The sequence below is a fragment of the Varanus komodoensis genome, unplaced genomic scaffold (assembly GCF_004798865.1).
Source record: "Varanus komodoensis strain SLA01 unplaced genomic scaffold, ASM479886v1 scaffold7_1, whole genome shotgun sequence".
Taxonomy (NCBI): domain Eukaryota; kingdom Metazoa; phylum Chordata; class Lepidosauria; order Squamata; family Varanidae; genus Varanus; species Varanus komodoensis.
The window spans coordinates 2,030,371-2,047,621 of NW_025336479.1; the positions used below are offsets into that span (position 1 = coordinate 2,030,371).

The 17,251-nt window shown below is 40.9% G+C and overlaps 1 protein-coding gene across 5 annotated transcripts in view; it reads left to right on the forward strand.

Moving 5' to 3' along the window:
• Positions 1–17,251, forward strand: part of UNK (unk zinc finger) — a 49,205-nt gene that overhangs the window by 15,053 nt on the left and 16,901 nt on the right. For 4 of the 5 annotated variants that reach the window (XM_044454018.1, XM_044454020.1, XM_044454019.1 and 1 more), the window contains exons 7-12: positions 411–495; positions 6,158–6,300; positions 7,383–7,430; positions 8,730–8,930; positions 11,249–11,317; positions 16,062–16,236. In XM_044454018.1, the coding sequence (XP_044309953.1) occupies positions 411–495; positions 6,158–6,300; positions 7,383–7,430; positions 8,730–8,930; positions 11,249–11,317; positions 16,062–16,236 (721 nt within the window). The remainder of the gene's footprint in view (positions 1–410; positions 496–6,157; positions 6,301–7,382; positions 7,431–8,729; positions 8,931–11,248; positions 11,318–16,061; positions 16,237–17,251) is intronic. The other variant, XM_044454022.1, reaches the window with a different exon arrangement.

Genomic DNA, 17,251 nt, shown 5'->3' on the forward strand with positions numbered 1-17,251 from the left:
GATAATATATTCTTCTTTAATTTGAGCAGTCTTATTAACTGAGTCTGGAGCCTGTGGATACCTGAACCATCCTTGAGTAAGGCACAAGAGTGACTGAGGCTGCAATCCTATACATGTATATCCAGGACAAAGATCCATCAAATTTACTTCTGAGTAGACATGCACAGGCTAGTGAATGTGTGCATGCATGCATAAATGTACATGTATCCATGGCAATACTTCTCAGATTAATTCTGCAGATGTCAAATATAATGCTGGAATTGACTCATAACTAGGGAGGCCTCAAACTCTGTCGCACCTCTTGATACGTTTTTATCCTTGTCTTTTTCTTTTCGCTTTTCGGTACCCATCATAGCAAATGTGTGATCTTCTTGCCACAATCTTTCTTTTCTTTTGTTTTCTTTTTCCAGATCTACAAATCAACAAAATGTAATGACATGCAACAATCTGGCAGCTGCCCCCGAGGACCCTTCTGTGCCTTTGCACATGTAGAACGTATGTGGCCTTTTCTTTATGTAACAGTAAAATGGTAACTATGGGCAAATGGACCTTCTTTGCAGGCTTAGACAGAAAGCCAACTCCCAAAATAAAACCTTTCTCCTTCCCCCAGCATATCACGCACAAGAATCCAAACAATTATTGCATTGAATGTTATTTTACATATTATATCCCTTCTTTTGGAAAAGACTCTTCAGCCACCAGGTGGTGTTAGTTTCAGTTGTATTTTTGCATGGTGGAAGGGTGATCCAGTGACTTTTAAGGGAACTGCAGATATTTTGAAGTTCTGATTCGTTTACCTGAGGTTGTGAACACACATTTTTTCCTGTGGAGCAAAGGAACAGTTTCTGTACTGTGATATTTGCCCTCACTTCTTCAACACATAAAGTGAGAGTGGGTCAGCGTAAAAGCTTGTTTCTTCCTCTTTAAAAAAAGCTCCCACACAGCCTGGAGAAAAGCAGTTTGTAAAAAAGCAAGCTAATTTTTTGAAATAGCAAGACATCACTCTGCAGGAGTGAATATCCTTTAGAGGGCTTTACAGATGTTGATGGCAACTGGCAGATGATAACTGTTTTCTTCAGACTCTGAAAGTAAATGTATTTAAACCCACAATGCACTTCCAAAATTGCTATAAGTATTTGGGAAGGGGCATAGTTCTGTGTCCTGCATATAATCGAGTCTTTAAGAAAACCCCCAGATGTTGTGGAGTATGTGCTTCTAATGCAGAAAGTCACAGGTTCAGTCCCTGGTATATAACAGATCTTAACTAGCAGTGCTGGGAGGGCCTTCTGGTTGAGAATGAATGCTGATTAGATCAGACAATACTAAGCTAGATGGCTCAGTGATTTGACTTAGTTTAAGACACCATGTGTTTTTTTGAGGTACTATCAAAACTGTAGGTCTATTAGAATATAATTTTTTGTGGTGAAAAATGCAAATCTGTTTACAGTGGGGCCAGACAGGACTGCAATGCTACTTACGTACAGTTCACATTCGCAGCCTCATTTAAATGCCTGTATTCACATTATACAAGGCCAGAGATGGGCAACTTCTAGGCATCAGGGCTTCTGCTGCACCATCAGAATTAGGTAATGTGGTAATAGCAGGAAAAACCTCCTTTAAAAGTAGCATTTTGTAGATTGCTGTCAGTATTTGATGGTGGTGGGGAAAAGGCTCTTTTTAAAGCTGATAATTGCCTACAACTGAATTTGGCAGCAAACTATAAATTTGTTCTTTTAAAAGGAGGCATCTCTTTCATCACTGCTATGGTACCAAATTTTGGCAGCTTCTCTGATTCTCAGCGCCACTGGTTTCTGTGGAAGGCCACAGAAAACTTATAATACAATTCCTGGCCCTATTTCACCCTTAGAACTCCAGCATGTTACTTTATAGAGAACAGTTTTCCAAAATGACTCCAATTGGTACACTTTTGCTAACAGCCTAGCATTTATCAGACTTTTGAACTCAGAGGCATCCATGCAAACTTACTCTGCATTCTGGCTCAGCAGGTGAGCATGCACAGATCCTTTCATGCAGTTGTGTGCGTACAGTCTTCTGCATGCCAAGTTCTGTAGATAGGATACTAATCCCAATACTGGTTGGTGGGTAGAATTAAGGCACTTTCATTCATTGGTATCTAGGCCATATTCTATCATGCAGTTTATCAGCCTTCACCAACAAGGAGCCCTCCAGGCATTTTGGACTTCAGCTTCCATGAGCCCTAGCAAGCATGACTAATGGTCAAGAATACTAAGAGCTGTAGTCAAAATATCTGGAAAGCACCACATTGCAGAAAGTTACATTGGATAATGTTTCAAGCAATTGTCTCAAGTTTCTGTTGAGTTCATATGTAAAGATTTCTTTTTAGGAACTACGCCCCATTAACAATTGTCTTTACAAATGAGGAGCAAGCAGGCAAATTAATATCTTTATTCATAAATGAAAAGCCCTGCTTTATCAAGTCAGAGAGCTGTTGAGGCCAGCATCCTGTTTCTCATGGTGGCTAGTCAGATGCTTATGGGAAGCACAAAAGCAGAACATGAAGGCAATAGCTCTCTCCTGCCTGTGTTTCTTTTCAACTAATATTCAGAAGAACACTGTCTTTGATACCGAAATTGATAGCCATTATTACTGATAGCCATTAATAGTCTTATCCTCCTTGAATTGATCTAATCTTTATTTAACATCATCCAAGTTGGTGTCCATTGCCATAACGTGTGATCATGAATTCCATGGTTAAACTATGCCGTGTATGAAGAAGTACTTCCTTATGTTTGTCTTGAATCTCCCACTATTCCACTTAATGGGATGACTTCAGGTTCTGGTATTCATGGGGAAGGGGGAACTTTTTGACATGTTTTCAATAACATGCATTTTTCTATTCACATCTGTAATGTCCCCCTTTTTTCCTAAGTTAAAAAAAACCTTGATGTAGTCTTTTCTTCTAGTCTCTCCAGCTTCTTGATCATTTTGGCTTCCCTATTTTGCATTTTTCCCAGCTCTACAATATTCTTTTTGAGATGACCCACAAACTAAACATTATTTATTGCAAGTGTGCAATAAGCAATACCTACAATAACACTACACACCATAGATTTCTATAAGGCACTATGGTAACTGGCCTGCAGTTTACTGGATCCCTTTTTAAAGTTGTTGCATTGGCTGCTTTCCAGTCTTCTGGTACAGAAGTCAGTCTTCTTAGGGACAGGTTATATATTTTTGTTAGATCAGCACTTTCACATTTGAGTTCTTTAACATCCTAATTGGATACTCAGTAATATGTTTGTTTTTCAATGGTCAATAAGATTTGGAAGATCACATCTTATGACCACTATTTGCCTTAAATTCCCTTCTTGAATATGTCAGCTGACAAGTAGTTACCATCGAAACCTGGCAATTCAGTATTTTCTATTTTACATTAAGTCCTAGATTTTCATTACTTGTCACTAGAATTTTCCTCATTTGTTCAGATTTCAATCCTGAGAAAAAAGCAATTCAGGCACAGATATATGCCCTACATTTTACAAAATGAAACTGACATGAATTTAGTTGTTACTAGCATATTTAAAGCATTTTTTTATTGCTGGCTTAATATTTTAATAATGTATGCCTCAATATGGGGCAACATTCATTATCGCCTACTTGCATCTCTTCTGCAACTTTATGATCCCTTTTGTCCTCCTCACTTGGGCAAAACTTCCATTTTCTGAAAGAAACCGCCTTGCCTCTATCTCCTCAGCTGCACTTGTTAGGCACCTTGGTATCTTCTTAGACTTGGTTGCACTTTTTCTGATATGTTATATGAATTCTAGCTGGGCTGAGCTCCTAATTTGGTCTTGGGTACTAAATGCTCATTTCATCTTAGCATGTTAATACTGTTTGTTTATTTATTTAAAACATTTGTATGCCGCCAAATTGTGCCACAGCACTGATTAAGTACAAATGGAAAAATATAATTCATATGATACATATGAATGGTTCATTGTCCCACCAATATTCTAGAAAGATTTGATTTCTTTAAAAATTCAATGTTTCTGTGTTAGATTTTCTTGGTAATTACATTTATATTGAATTTGATAGTGCTATTGTCACAGTTTCCATTCAGTTCAACAGCAACAACACTTTCACTAGGTTGAGGGCAGCACATAGGATTAAAGATAGAGTTGCCTCCTCTTTGGTTGTTTCTTTTCAAGAGCACATTTTTTAAGGTTTCTGAGAAATCAACCCATTTTTTTACCAAAATATGCATTCATCCAGTCTACACGAGAGTAATTGAAACTGCTTGTTACAATAGCACTATCTTCTCTGGATGCTTCCTGAATTTCATTTCAAGATCACCCTGGACATTTTTTTCAGGAGAGTGTTAATATGTTCCCAGTTCTAATTTGTTTTGGAGCTTGGTATTACAAGCTATTTGGCAGAGAGGTCTGCCCCTTTTAGAGCTTTTTTAAAAAGGAGATATGCCAATATCAAATGATTGGGTCCTCAGAAAAGTTTTCTGAGAATCATTTAAAAAATATTGTTACTTGAGTAGTACATTTGATAGTGAGGGGAGCAGAACAAGGCACACAAACTGATAGGACCTTACACTGCAGCAAAGTACAGGTGAGTATGGACCCCTGGACAGCACTAGCACATTAGGAGAATATAGAGTTCTATCTAAAACCACGCACAAAGAAACACAAGAAGAAAGCATCTCTCTCTTGAACTCCCTTTTCCCCAAATCAATTTTAGAAAATTGGACAGCGAAGTCCCCCCACATATCATTCTAAGTTAGTGAGGGTGCTTTGCCATGGGACATTCAGCTTATCCAGATCTAGCTGATAAAAAACTAGAGGCTGCACCTGCCTTCAAATCCTGTCCCACCCCACTGTTTCAGAACCACTGTTTCAGCCATTTCTTTTTAGGTAGAGACTGTATCATACGAATTATATTTTTCCATTCGTACTTAATCAGTGCTGTGGCACAATTTGGCGGCATACAAATGTTTTAAATGAATAAATAGTATTAACATGCTAAGATGAAACGAGCATTTAGTACCCAAGACCAAATTCATTATATCTACCATATATAGGGTCATATATGACGACCTTGAAACTGGAAATAGCAAGGCAGAAATTGGGTAGATCATCTTATATGCGTGGTGAAAACATTTTCAGTATACACTAGGATGCCCATATCCATGGGGGATACATTCTAAGCCCCCCAGTGGCTGCCTGAAACCACAGGACCTCTGTGAAAATGAAAAAAGCATGTATATGTCTAATGAAAGCCACAAATATCTCTAGGGACTCTGGGGACATCATGCTCTTTGTCTTGACACTAGCCAGCCTCACCCACATATTTTGCCTCTAGAAATATTCACTTTTTTCCTAGGGAAATATGCATTTATCCCAGCATATAAGAGGACCCTTGAAACTGGAAATAGAAAAGCAAAAATGTGGGGTCATCATCTTATATGCCCAACGTATGACAATCACTAGAAAAACAGCCCAAAATAGTGACCTTGTCTTGTGCACAAGTAGCCTTGTAAGTCAGTATATACAGTAGTATTTTCCCCAAGGGATTTGATTTCTAAATATTCTGGTTCAAATACTGCCCAGGGTAGATAGGGTGTTACAGGATGAAAGGGCTTTATGTCCTCCTTGTGGACTTTTCAGAAGCATCTGACTGGCCTTTATTGGAGGTAGGATGCTGGTGTAGATGCAACATTGAAATAGTCTAGCGGGGCTCTTTTATATTATTTCCTAAGATCATGGTTCTAAGCATGATACTATAATATTTTTTTAAATTGCACGCTTGCTTCTGAATAAATGTGCTCGTGTTTGGAATGCTAGCTAATAATCACAAGCTATTCCTAGTCATTATTGAACATTAGAGATGGAAAATCCCGATCAAAACAGATCTTAGTTCTGCCTCCCATTCTTTGAGCATGTTGTTTTGGGAGAAACTGGTGAGACTCTCTAGGCAGCAAGCTAAACATTTCTCATTCTGTTCTGATGGTTTTTTGCTTCCCCTATGTTGGTTGGTAGATAACTCTGGGTGATCTGCAGCCTGTGGCCGCCAGCTGTAGATTAATGTATACTCTATTCCTACCAGAGCTGTGTGATCCATTTTCTCTTGTCTGCCTACATTGTGTTTTTCTTTGTATTTCTTACAGAACCTCCACTTAGTGAAGAGTTACAACCAACGTCGGCTGTTTCCAGCCCAACGCAAACAGGCCCTGTAATGTATATGCCCTCAGCAGCAGGCGACTCTGTTCCTGTCAGCCCTTCTAGTCCACAAGCCCCAGACCTTAGCAATGTGCGTAGAAGTGTTAAAAAGTTCTTAACCGCTGCACTGTGTAGATGTACACTGGAATCTTCTCTAAATATGAGTGTATTTTGAGCACAGAGTTGGCACCACCTGTCTTAAAGGCTTTGAACTAGGGAAATAGTGTAAATATTTTTCAATAAAGGAGGCAGAAGGGAGGAATGGGAAATAAGTTTCCCTCTGTTTCCTGAGATTTTGAAGGGGTGTAATAGCATGGGCTTAAATCACAACTGCAAACTGGATTAGGCAAGTTGAGTTGCTTTAAATTGACTTGAAGTCATTTCTGAGATGCCAGATGGAGTGGCCTGGGGCTTTTCTCTGAAATGCGAAAGTGATGTAATACTTCCTGCTTAGAATGTGTCCCATTTGGGAAGCATTCTGTATTGATCTGAAAATAACTGCCATTAGGACACTTCTTCAAATCTTTATGTTTGAATTTTCCCTTGTTCTTTTCCCCTCCTAAAACAAGCAGTTCTAAGAACAACATGAGAGGTGCAATCTCTTTATGTAACTATTCTGCCATGTTGTTGTAGTCCTAACCTGAAATGTTTGCTTGTGAATAATAGCAGCTGCTCCTAAATAAATGTTTGGATTTACAACCTTAGAGTTTGTGTTCCCTTAAGCGTTTCTAGTGTTTAATCTGGGATAGTTGCCCTCTGTTTCCATACTATGGTAGCAATAAGCTCTGGTTATTCATCAGCAGAGTCTTACATATTTCTAGTGAATTATATCAAAGTTTAGAGTTAAGACTTTGGGCACAGTCCTATGCATGTTTATACAGAAAATGTTCTACAACTTTCACCATTCCCAAGCCAGAATGACTGTACTCCTAGGGGCAAACTCAAGCCACTACCAAAAGCCAAGTTATAACGCTTTGTGGCCCCTCAGTGCTCCACCCATCCAGTCCACATCCTTTTGTCATCCCAGGGCACATGTTTGTCTGCTTGACTCTGCAAGCAGGATAAAGCATATTTTAAGTATGACTTATACATGATTGAGTAAACCTAAATAATTCCTTGAAGTAAGTAACCCATCTCACATAGTCTGTGTTTGGTTGTGTCCTTGTGATATAGGTATGGAATAAACCAGGAACTCTGCCAACTAGCCCCACGTCCACCACAGTAAGTATCCTAATTGTACCACGGGGAGAGGATAACATACCCAAACATACCCTTTATTAATCAAGTGGAAGGCATCATTGTAGGGTTCTTCCAGCAGTCACTCTTAACTTGAGGTGTCATCTGTGTTGCATTTCAGACTATTATAACAATAAGCAGTGAATCACTAGCAGAACTGAGGTATCAAGTACAGGATTTAGCCTCTTAAGAATCTGAATTTTACAAAACGTTTGTAACTTTTATGGTTGTGAGTATAGGCATAACCATGTTTCAACTTCATTCTAAGCAGAGATTTCCTGACCATTAAACAAAGGAACCATTAAGTGTATTACTCTGTAGATGTTCTTGGTCTCACTTTCACATGTCTGCAATGCTACATCAATGGGATTCTTGACTGTTTCTGTGTATGTAAGAAAATTAGTCCCATGACTTCTGTTAAGCTGGAGGTTGTCTGCCTGAAGTTGGACATAAACACTGGAGAAGTCTCATTTTTCTTATTACTAGGATGTTTTCTATAACCTTTAAAACATTGTCAGGTAAAAATAATGTGGGGTCCGACTTTTAAAGAATACAATCCTGTGCATGTTTAGAGAGAAAACAGCCTTTCAGTTCACAGCATTCTCCAGCCAGCATGCTGTAAGTGTTGACATTGTAAACTACATTGAGTGTTTCCCTTCAGAAAAATGGGGGCTGCATATATTAATTAGTAAATACATGTCTTAACATTGAATGTTTTTAGTTTATATTAAGGAGGAATGAAACACATGATACTTTGAGGACTCTAGCTATGTAGGAGTAGACATAAGGAGCCTTGCTGGGTGAAAATATTCTGCACTATGATCATTGAATGCACCATACATTTTCATTACATTTTCCCCAGCTGTATGGGTTATAAATTATGCTTTGAGTTAAAGAATAGATTTTCAGGATTCTGAAGAAATAACTAGATTTTGCATTAGAAATCCATAGCTCACTGTAAGATTTTAGTGACTGCCAGTCTATAACTCACCTGAGAAAGTGTAGAATACTATATTAACTGAGCAAGAACAATGTGGAGTAGCATGACTCTCTGGGATCAGAATATGGCTATGTTAAAACTGCCTCAACATTTCTGAGGCGTTAAAACAGTTTTTCCTGGAGTAAATGTGCGTACCCTGTTCTTGGTTGACACTGATGAATCTAACAATATTGTTTTTCCTGTCGATAATAGTATAGGCAGAAAGGAACAGGAATTGGTAATAGCACACTAAATGAGATCCTCTGTGAAGTGACCTGTTTTGCTTTTGCTTCTCCTTCTGTTAGATACTCTGTAGAAATAGCAGTCTTGGAAGCCCATCTAATATATGTGGATCCCCTCCTGGTGCCATTGGAAAACCTCATAGCTTGGAAAGCATTGGCTTTTCCTCAGATTCAGTAACTGCAGCCAGTAGTTATAAGAAGGCTCCTGGCTTTGAGCGGGAAGACTTGGTTGGAGCAGAGTACTTAAAGAATTTCAAATGTCAGGTGGGTAGAGAACATGGGAAGGAGGAGACTGAGGGTTAAGCCACCTGGCCATTATGGGTTGTTCATTTGTTGGGCAAGCTGTTCCTCCCAACAGCTGGTCATGTTTGCTTTGGCTCATTTCCTGTATCATTGCCACTCAGACCTCCCACCACTGCAGGCATGTATCTCAGGCACCCTTGTGATAGAACTCCTTATGGCCTCAGCCCCCACATCAGTATCCTTTCTGAAGCTGGTCAGCTGTGATTGCTGGCTACTGAGAGAAGCCCCCCACCCTTCCCATATCAGATCACCAAGTGAAATTTTCAGAACCCTTATGAATGCAAGAAGGTATTTACCAGCTTATTTTGGCAGCAATGTGGGCAGAACTTCACTGTTGTACTAGAGCACAAGGCCTGACTTTCCAGTATTTAACCCAGTTCACTCATACCCCTTTCTTGTCAGATACCCAGGCAATTTCATTCCCCATTTTTGCTGTTGCCTGTTTAAAGGCATTTCATACACTGAAATGCCTTCTGTCTAGCTATGTTTGGCTCCCCACTCCCCTTCATGCTTGCCCCCTTCCATTGCAAGTTCCGCTACATCTTGGATATTTGCAATATTTAAGTGATGAAACAAGGCTCTGTGAAAGGATACAGGAGGACAGTATCTCGTTCCACAAATGAGATTGCAAGGAATGGTGGAGATTTGCCATTCTGGATGGACGGTTCTCTAGCTGTTCCTGACAATCCACAACAAAATTGTCCTGAAAATTTGGACAACCGAAAAAGCCACCATGAATATTGAAAACCCCAGAATAAGGCATGGGTTCTCAGGGTGACTTGCTTTTGAAAAATAAGCCACTCTGCAGGAATTGCAGTAGGATTTCATGATACGACAACCCACCATGGCTGGTTAGCTTGTGTTGTATGAACAGGTTTAAGTGTTAATGATATACTGACTTAGGAGCTGTTACATAGCACTATAATAGTACGTTGATGAAATTCCACGGTACTGGTGAAGCTGGTTCTAGACTAGCATAATTCAAGAGCAACTGGCGTTGTGATGGGTAGATGATCAGGAAACCCAGAGCTAGAATCAGAAGCAACCCTGCCAAATATTTAGCATAACACAGAATCTGCAACCTTCTGCTAAGATAGTTTGGAGATGCCTTTCCTTGTGTCAGAACACCCTTTGTTGGGATTTTGCCTTGACATTTTTCAGAGAATAGCTGGTGTTAGTAATATCTTTCCTAATAATTTACTGCACTTATCACAGTTTTTATATTTGAGCCTACAGGATGCTTCCATATTTACTGCGTTTTCCCTGGTGTTCAGCAGTAGCATAACCAAAGTGCTTGAATGTCAGCCAGTTTAGTTCTATCACCTCTGTGAAACTATATACTTTAAAATGCAAATAATACAGTTTAAATAGATTGTTGGTTCCGAATGTAAGCCATGTCCTACAAATCTGTTTAGGGGAGAGGGCGGGGGATATAAACTAGTTTTAGCTCTGTTGCTAACAAATAGTTGACTTAAATCCAAGTGTCTCAGTTTAATTAGAGTTGTAAATAAGGGTGCTTCATTAGTATTTAATCTAAGAGATGAACTGAGTCTGTAAACCTCAGAATATTTTCTTAGGAATAAGTTTCATTGTGTAGGACTTGATTCGTTTGACAACAAAGCAACCTACAGTTCACCATAGGAATTTGGGTGCTTCTTTGTGTCACCACAAACATTTATTTTTGGGTATTCATTGGCATGGAGAAACATGGTGGTGATTATTGTTGCTACATTGAGTCTTCCCGATAAATCATGTTAGTAAATAAAATAAATGTGTAGATAAGTTAAAGGGAGCTTAATTTATTAGTAGTATTTCCAAAATAGAACTCCCTCCATGTTTCCTCAGATACCCAGTTCTTTCTTATCAAACATAGGTTAAGAAAACTTTCCCAAAAACCTTTTCATTGCTAATCTCATGCATGAGGTCTAGAAAAAAATCACAATCAGGTACAGAGGTTATGGTGAATTCCTATACCTGTTGACTTGGAAAAAACCCCACTCATTTAAATAGAAGTTACACCAAGAAAATATATATAGGATTACAGGCAGCTTTATTCTTCTATATCACCTCTACTAGGAAGCTCCTACACCTTCCCCTCCTTTTATCCCTTGAATATTTTGCTTGCTTTATGGGTGCTAATCTTGCTGTTGGCAGACAATTAGGAGAAAAAGTTCTGCAAGAGTAGAACTCTTGTCGAAAGTTAGCAGTCACCTGCTTCAGATTTATATGCTTGCTTTTCACTTGTGTTTTCCCCACTTTCTCTCTTCTTGTTACTTCAGCCAGCAAAGATAAAATCCCATTCCATGGAACACAGAACCCAAGAACAACCTCTGTTACAGCCCAAACAGGTATGTTACTTCAAATGCTCTGAATCCTGTAACTAGGTGTTCATACCATCTTATCCATAGATTCCAACTGGATCTGTGGAAAGCCAGATGGAGCTTGACTGGATCATGATGCTGTCCTAGGCATTTAAAATTCTAAAATGTGTATCTCCAAGTAAGAATAGACAACTGGTAGGGTAGGTAACATCAGCAGAACTCAATTTAGAATTCTTTATACAGAGATAATTAGGGGGAAATCTATTTAGGCAAATAATTTTGATTTTAGATGCCTGATGGCGTTGTACATGTGGGTCTTGGATGATCTGATGATGATCTGATGCATTAAAGAGGTTCAGATATCCTTCACAAAGCTAAAAGAGGGGCAGACAACTTAGTTACAGGTATATGTTTTTTGGAATAAGGCTGCCATCACTCTTGACTGTTGTAGTCCAAAATATCTGGAGGGCATCAGGGCCCTGACCCTGCACTAGAAAGGTACATTGTTTTATTACTGAATCATAATAAACCCAAGAGCTATCTTAAGTAGCTGGATAGGACATAACTAATATAGAAAAAATAGTACTTGACTGGATGATGCTGAGAATAAATCCTGACAGGTTGGAAAAAAAATGCAATTCTTGAGCAAGCAGTTCCTGGTTTCAATAAGTGGGAAGGCAGCCTGGTCTGGAAGGAGTTGTACTCTGAATGAGCCGATACAGAGCTTGAGGGTACTCCTAGGTCCTGCTTTAGCACTGGAGGCCACAGTAGCAACAGCAGCTAGGAGTGCCTAATTTCAGCTCCTGCTGGTTCACCAGCCACAACTTTTCCTAGGGTGGGGCAACCTGTACACAGTGATTCATGCCATAGTAAACTCTCGCATTGGCTACTGTAATGTGCTCCGCATAGGACTGGAGGCACTTGAAGAGCGCTTAGAGCAGAATGCCACTGTTCAGTTATTAAGTAGTGGACCGAGTGGAAATCTGATTACATCTGTTCTTTGTGTTGTGCATTGGCTACCTGTTAGCTTCTGAGCCTACTTCAAGATACTGAGACTGATTTATAAGAACTTAAAATATTGAGGCCCAAATATTTGGTGATGCCCCCTTCCCAAAGTGAGTCAGCCAAGCTCTTTAGGGGAGGCCCTGCTTGTGGTCTCACCTATGTGCAGTACTTAGTGGTTACCCAAGCCAGGGCCAACTTGGTCATGACACCTCATTATGGAACTCCCTGCTGCTGAAGGCATATTAGGTCATTCAGGGGCTTTGTTTTGTCACTTCCTCAAGACATACCTCTTTTGAGTATTTTTGATGAGAACTTTGAGTCTTTCAGTATTTATTCTCACTGCTGATTTAGTTTCAATGAATAGTTAGTAGTTCTTCATATCTCTGTGCATCACACATCTGGGGTCTGCACCTGCATGGAGTCTGTTGCTGGAAAGAATCAATAGCTAAGAGCATTTTTGGTGGGGAACTCTCCCACACCCCAGCTTCCATATAAAAGGGAGGATTTCCCTCAGTTCTTCTTTGACAGCCTTTGGTGCCGCAGGAAATTGTTTCTCATTTTCCTCTCAGAGCATTTTCCCCTCTTGTCTGTTTTCAGTATATTGCTGAGTGTCTTTTCTCTGCCTACCCATTTTTCTTCCAATCCCTCATGAGTTTTTTTTTCCCTTAACCGCTCCCTTTTTACCTCCCTTCGATACACACGCATGCACCCAAAAAGAAAACCTCTTTGTTTTTTCCCTCTCTGATCCAGCCTACTTAGAATTTTTCCCTTTATTCCCTCTCTTTTTCCTTTCTTTGCTTCACTGATGGCTTTGAAGGAGCCATTCTGCAAGAGTGTGTGCTGAGGAGCCATGCTGCCCCCAACTGCTGGTCACTCAGTGTTTTTATTATGCCTGGGTGATGGTTACATCATGGACCAGTGTCCCCATTGCCAGATGTTCACAAAACAAGACTGAAAACATTGGACAGATTGTCTCTGTGAAGCTTTGTGTAGGGATTCAGGATGGCAGTTCTTGGCATGTACTCTGGGCCACACCAGTCTTTCCAAGACACAGGACGAATGAGGGGAAGGCAGAAGGAGCTTGGAATGTGGGCTTCAAGACTTTGAGATGGGAGAGGAGTTCTGACCTGAAGAATCTGGTATGACTCTTGACCTCATGACAAAGTGTTGGGAAAGAAGGGAATGCCAATTGCAGGATAGGCATATAGAAAGGAGGCAGGTTCGCTTCCAAATGGGCTCTTCAGAAGGGATTTGGCCCAGTCATACTCAGAGAAGGTTTCCAGAAGTAGTTGTTTAGATTGCGTTCAACAAAGTGCTCTGTGCATGCACAGGGATGCATTCTGTGAGGGTTGTGTTTGTTGCATATCCTCTGGTGAATAAAAAACTTTTGCAAAGAAATGGCCTGTTGCCTTGAATGTGCAAAAGGAAGAAAACTTGTCTCGCAACAGCTTGAACAGCTCCACACACATTCCTAACAGTCTGGAACAAGGTCATTCACGTACTTAACTCCTTGGACAGGCCTGAGCTATCTCACCCGTTTATGGTAGCCTCAACAACTTTGCAGAGATCCCTGCCTTCAGCCGCAGCCACTGCACTTTCTGTGGCCCCATCTGTGGCTCTGTTGCCTCCTCCAATTCTGAGAAAGTGGATGAAACTGAAAAAAGACAATGTTGGCCAAGAAGGCCAAAAATGTGAGACTGAAGGACCTCTCAGTCACCAAGGCTACGCAGCGCCAGATGGACTCATGGCTGGTACCAGTCACCTTAGACTAGACTGCACAAGAAGTCACTGCACCAGCACCAAGGCTTCAATCCATATCAGCCTCTGTGTCAGAGGAGGAGATCCAGGAGGCTCCACCTTCTCACACCCCCCCTCCACTGGCCACAGTTTTGAAGGCACCAGCTGTACCATATCTGACTCAGCATCCATTGGAGCTACTTGGTACCAACAACCATAGGAAATGCTCTCTCTCCCCAACCTTGGACTGGGGCAGAAGGTCAGTTTCACCAGCTCTGCAACCCTATCAGGGGGTCTTCGATCCATGGGGTTTTTACCACCAAGGCTCCATGTTTGATCCCCAGTATAGTCCAGTGTACCCTCCCAATGTCTTCAAGGGGTGAGGGCAGTTTGCCAAGCCACCATCATCACCTCACCCCAGACAACTTCACTTCCAGAGTCTTGCATATATCCAAAGCCACCCGCCTTCACCTGGCATGGGTTAAAAGTGCCATCTGTCAGAGTTCACCTAGCCACCATTTCCTTCTTTCACAACATAACCCATCATTCATCCTTTTTTCCCATTCAACGAGTAGTTGTTTCCTGAAGGGATTGAAGAACACTCTCCTGCCCACTCAAATGCTGGCGCCAACTTGGAGCTGGTTGGTCATCCTGCAAGCTCTAGTGCGGAAACACTGGCAGTGGCCACTATTCACCTGCTGCTGTGGAAGGTGGCAACTTTGGTGGCAATTACATCTTCCTGATGTTTCCGTGAACTCTGCACCTTTTGGATAGATCCTCCATACCTTGTCTTCCATCAGGACACAGTGGTTTTGCATCCAGATCCTTTCTTCCTCCCAAAGGTTGTATCTTCTTTTCATTTAAACCAAGACATTGTTTTGCCAGCCTTTTTACCACCCTCATCCAGCCCAGCAGAGTCTGCACTGCATAACCTGGAGGTGCACAGAGTGCTGGCATTCTACTGCTCCAGGAGGAAATCTTTTCATCAATACCCCAATTTTTTTGTGGAGGTGAGGCAAAGACTTTTGACCTGGGTGGTGCAGACAATTTCACTGGCCTGTAAACTGTCATGACTGCAACTCCTGGTGCAACCGGAAGCACACTTGACTCGAGCAGTGGCAACTTTGACAGTGTTGCATGCAGGTATCCCTCTACCAGATCTGGGCAAAGCAGCAACCTGGTCAACACCATCCAACTTTACTGAGCGTTACCATCTTGATGATTGTGCCAGGGCCAGTTGTGTGTTCAGGAGAGTAGTCCTCTCATTGAAACTCCAGTGATGACACCAACCCACTGACTAGGAATGGGTAATGCTAGATGCACAGAGACCACAAAGAGGAAAGGCAGGTTGCTTACCTGTAACTGTCATTCTTTGGGTGGTCATCTGTGCATTCACACAACCCACCCACCTACCTCTCTGGGTGTCATGAGTGACTCAGAAGTCTATTCTTATGTTTCTGTCTGTCTTTTGTCTTTTTTTGGACTGCTTTGATGCATATAAGGTCAGTACTACCAATCCTCCCTCAGTCCCAAGGCCACTGGGCAGTCTTGTTTGAAGGGAGGGATATGGCAGGAATGTCCCTTCTATATGGACCCCGGGATAGGAGAGAGGCTCCCATCAAAATGCTCTTAACTATTCCTGGCAGCAGGCTCCAGCCAGGTGCAGAGCCCATGTGTGCAAATACACAGATGACCACTCAAAGAACGACAGTTACAGATAAGCCACCTGCCTTTTTACAATGTATGCCTTTATTAGCGCTTGGGTTTTTTGTTACTTTTTGTTAGTGAGCCACTAAGTTATAACCAGCTGTATATAATTTGAATAAATACCTAAAATTAATAAATAAATACACATATATAGGGAAGTTAGAAGCATTCACTCTCTTCCCAGTTGTATTATGAATACATATTTACAATGTCCAATCCACTGTTAGACTGGGTGTAGTTCAAGGCTGGAGGCTAGCTCATGCATGTTGCTCTACTGCATGTTTAGAATGAATAAGTACATAAATATGTCTTCCTCTTCCAGGATATACTGGGGATTCTTCCTGTTGGCAGTCCACTGACATCTAGCATCTCCTCTAGTATCACCTCTAGTTTGGCAGCAACACCTCCAAGCCCAGCAGGCACCAGCAGTGTCCCAGGCATGAATGCCAATGCCCTTCCGTTCTACCCAACCAGTGACACAGTAGAGTCTGTGATAGGTAATACTCCCTGTGCACATTTCTTCATGGAGGGTGTGGGAAGGACTCGGGAAATAACAAGCTTTGGGAAATGTTAGACCTAGTTATCTAGCAGAGTTCTTACAGAATCCATGCTTTCCTTCTGTATCAAATGGCTAATATTTTATCTGAGCTCTTTCATTCATCATAATTTTAGTTCTGGAACAGCCAAATGTAAGAGCTCCCTTAGCTAATGGCATGTGATTGTATTAAAATCTGACAAGGGTGAATGGGATGCCATGATTGGCCCTTATTTTGTATGTGTGTGAGGAGAACTTGCTTGCTGTCCTTTACCACAAAACTGGACTAAGGTGCCACTGTGATGAGCTAATCCAGGATTAAAATCTCAGGCATATGACAAGTACAATCTGTGGCTGAGCAACTATTTTCGTCAATATTATGATGAGAAACTCTCCCATCTCTACACATCTAGATCATGTCCATGCACAATTTATGTCTCAAGTGAAAGTTTTAACAGCTCACACATGCTTCTCTTCAAGGGGATGGTATTTTACCATGTCTGAATTTGTAACTTCCCAAGCAGAGTAAGAGTATAGACATCCCTTGTATTTTCTACCCACACACATTTCCTATTTTTAATTATTTTAAAATGGGATAGATAGCCCTGTTTGATTCTGACCTCTTATTCTCTAGGCATCTTCTTTCAATTATTGTTAACTGTTAATGTTCTGTTACAGGCCTGGAATGGTACAAACAAAAGAGACAGTCCTTGTGCCTGAAATAAAAAGATGGAGGAAGGGGAGGAGAACAGGTTTAGCACCAGACTGGGTCCTTGTTTCACTGTGTAATAAGGATTCTACAGTGAATTGCTGTGGAGACTGACAAAGTATTTTAAAAAGTCAAAGGAGATTGACAAAGCCTTTTAAAGTATTTGCGAAAGATGCAAAAAGTAACCTTTTAGGAAGGATGCCAGAGCAGAAGCGTACAGACTTAGGGGAAGGGGTGCATCCATTCTCAATTTATGAAATTGTTTGTA